Raw genomic sequence first — 3,006 nt, 5'->3', positions numbered from 1 at the left:
TAGAAGTGATATGGAGGAGATGTATTTATAGGTGCAAGTAGAGGAGTCCTCACTTTTCCAAAGAGTGTTTCGTTGGCTATGTAAAATTCTTCAAATTGTCATAGTCCTAAAGTTCCATACATTGCCTTTTGTCAGCATTAAGCATGAAAACTCAAGAGTTGATTGGACTCGAGGCGTCGTTCTCCAGAGAGAGAGAGAGAGAGAGAGAGAGAGAGAGAGAGAGAGAGAGAGAGAGGCTCTTAAAATCCAAAAAAGAGCATGTTCAATGTTCACGGTCATCATCTGTTTAGATAATACGAAGGCGCAATAGAAATATAATAGATCTCTATGGTTAAAAAAATTGTAATATGAATGAAAATTCATCTCAAGGTTGACATGATTGGGACCACCACACATTGGTCCATCGTATCTGTGCTATTATCTATCTATTAATACTATACATAGAGTCAATTTTTGAATTTGATATCCAACCTCTTGTTTACAAATATATCCTTGATTTTCCTATCTATTATTTCGATAGAATCCATTATTGTAAATCAAACTCTTATCACTTGTAAACAAAAAAAAATCAAAGCCGTTAAAGAAATACAAACCACTTATTCACTAATTCAAAAGTGCATGAAGGCAACCACACGTGTGTGTCGAGTGCTAGAGAGCTAGTATATAATAAAAAGAACATCCTACATATGAGGGATGTCAATCATTTTTTTTTCAGTCTTCAAATTTCCTCAATTATTTATTTTATAAATATTGGATCCATGGATAAATGTGTAAATTAAATTCTCTGTTTTATGTATCACATGTTTCAATATTAGAATTTAAATCATTTCTATCCTACAACAATTTACCAAAAAAGTTTCCAATAAATCTTTTATATCACATATATTTATACGGTCCTTTGTATTGAGTATTTTCATTAGTAGTATCTTTTCATTAATGGTTCAAATATTTTGTAATAAAACTATTTTACTTTATTTTTCAAATGTCAATATCTCGCATACATGCAACCGAGTGCACATTTGCTAGTTCTCGTATAAATCTACATCATATTCTCTTATTTTCTCTTTTAGTTCAGTATGTACAAGAAGACTTAGTAAAAGACTGATATAATGATCATCAGAGAAACAAACATTAGAATTGGTTGATTATTTTTAAATCTAAGACGAAAAAGATAATCACCATTAATTCTATTTTTCGAATTTCAGGGTTAATTGGATTGCACATGTTTAGACATATCGGTAATCATATTGGTTGGCCATATTTTGCGTGTCGTATTATCCGATTTATGAAACATTATGCGAAATGAATGAATCCAAGCATAAATAGCCAAACGAAGTGAGAATTCTTCATCTCCCTGTAAACATTCGCGCGCAAAAACCCTATTTTCTCCTTATAGTACATAAGACTAAGAATAAAAGTATAGATCAAACAAATGAATTTATTTGTGTCACAATTATAACTATACTCATAAGATCTAAGAGTGCCACCTTCTTATAGGCATGGTAAGGAAGATTTTCGTGCTTTGCTCATTTCTGTTAAATATAATCTCATAGCAATATACAAGGTCCTTAATATATCACATAGGGGAAAATAGGGTCTCGCACATCTATGGTGAATTTTTTTTTTTCCATATTGATAAAACTCAAGAAATGTTGGAATTGCAGAAATGTTGATAAAAAAAAAGGGCTGGTCAACCTCAGAGTTTGGTACAATTGGTCTAGACGTTGGAGAATTTTCAGTTTAGGAATTAGAGGTTATTGTTTAAATCCCATAAAATGTGGGCAAACCATGTACTCTGGCTATGGCTACCTACGTAGTTTTGAGTTGGAACTTAACCGGTTTATGAGACTTAAAGTTTATTGTTTGATTTCGGCTTGTTTAGTATCTCGATCAAGTTTAGCTTTTCCTTCAATATTGTCAGACGCCTTGTTAGGAAGACACATGTCTATTATCAAAATGAACAACTATCTTATTGTTTACTTTGATTAGAGACATAACACCATTTGGCAAAACTTTTTAAAAGCAAATAGCAAAACAAGCATGTCGCGAGAAAATCTAAATGAGATTTCTTACGAAATTAGTGGGAAAGTGAAGTGGTATTCAGGGAAATGCTTGAATGCTTTCATAGGATAATGATCCACCATTTTGAACGAGGTACAAAGTATGTATCCTTATTGCCATCCACACTCAAGAGGACGATCATGTCCATCACCAAAAAACAAGCCAAACACTTACTATGGAAGACACAAAGTACCACGAGTACTTCCAAATTTATTTGAGAGAAGAACTTCCGGAATCAAGCATAAGCATCAGGGTTTTGGAAGAGGTATGCTTCGACGACTTTGTACATTCCTAAGGCTCTCTCTTTGCCGGCTTTGATGTCTTCTTCTTTGAGCTCAAAATCGCCCTTGGTGTAGTACGTGCTGGTCATCTTGTTCTTGCTCCCGCCGTCCGGTGTTGGCTCGAACTTAACTTCGTAAGCAATAGATTCGAACTTTTCCATCAATGGACCGCCTTCGATCAATGTGTACTTATATGTGAATGTCTCTTCGTTCAGCTCGTCTACTCGGTTCTTCATGTGGCTGAGTTGGCTACCTGCGTATGAAATGGGACATACGTACTACTTAGATTTGAACTAATCACAGAAGACAAATAACATCTTCAGAAATGTCACCCGATCAAACAGTATAACATCTTAATAATAGCTATGTTTTTCTTTTTCTTATCGCTATGTTTTTTCTTACGAAAATTTGCAATTTCATTATGCAAGAAAAGCCCTTGAGAAAAATTTACCTTCAGTGAAATTGATTTGCCTAATGCTTCCAGCTCCTCCGTCGCCTTGGACGATTTCGATGCTCTTGATAGCTTGAGGCATGAGCTTGGGGATGAGGTTATGGGAGTCCACAATCAAGGCCTTAAACAATCTCGCCGCAGGAATGGGGGAACTGTACTCATCATTAAATGTGAACACACCCATGATTGATCTCTAGGGACCAGCTAGTGAAA

General features: G+C 34.9%; 1 protein-coding gene across 1 annotated transcript; it reads right to left on the bottom strand.

The window, feature by feature from the left end:
- Nucleotides 1–2,152: 2,152 nt before the first annotated feature.
- Nucleotides 2,153–3,006, bottom strand: LOC115682897 (major allergen Pru ar 1-like). The gene is made up of 2 exons (XM_030607255.2): nucleotides 2,794–3,006; nucleotides 2,153–2,595 (listed from the first exon to the last, which is right to left on the bottom strand). The coding sequence occupies exons 1-2, from the start codon at nucleotides 2,975–2,977 to the stop codon at nucleotides 2,297–2,299; spliced, it is 483 nt and encodes a 160-aa protein (XP_030463115.1). The 5' UTR covers nucleotides 2,978–3,006; the 3' UTR covers nucleotides 2,153–2,296.

Source organism: Syzygium oleosum, unplaced genomic scaffold (assembly GCF_021117445.2).
Source record: "Syzygium oleosum isolate NSW1041296 unplaced genomic scaffold, Sole_v2.1 Sole_v2.06, whole genome shotgun sequence".
Taxonomy (NCBI): Eukaryota; Viridiplantae; Streptophyta; class Magnoliopsida; order Myrtales; family Myrtaceae; genus Syzygium; species Syzygium oleosum.
Note: the sequence above shows the minus strand (reverse complement) of the source record. Positions and strands in the feature narration are given on the sequence as shown.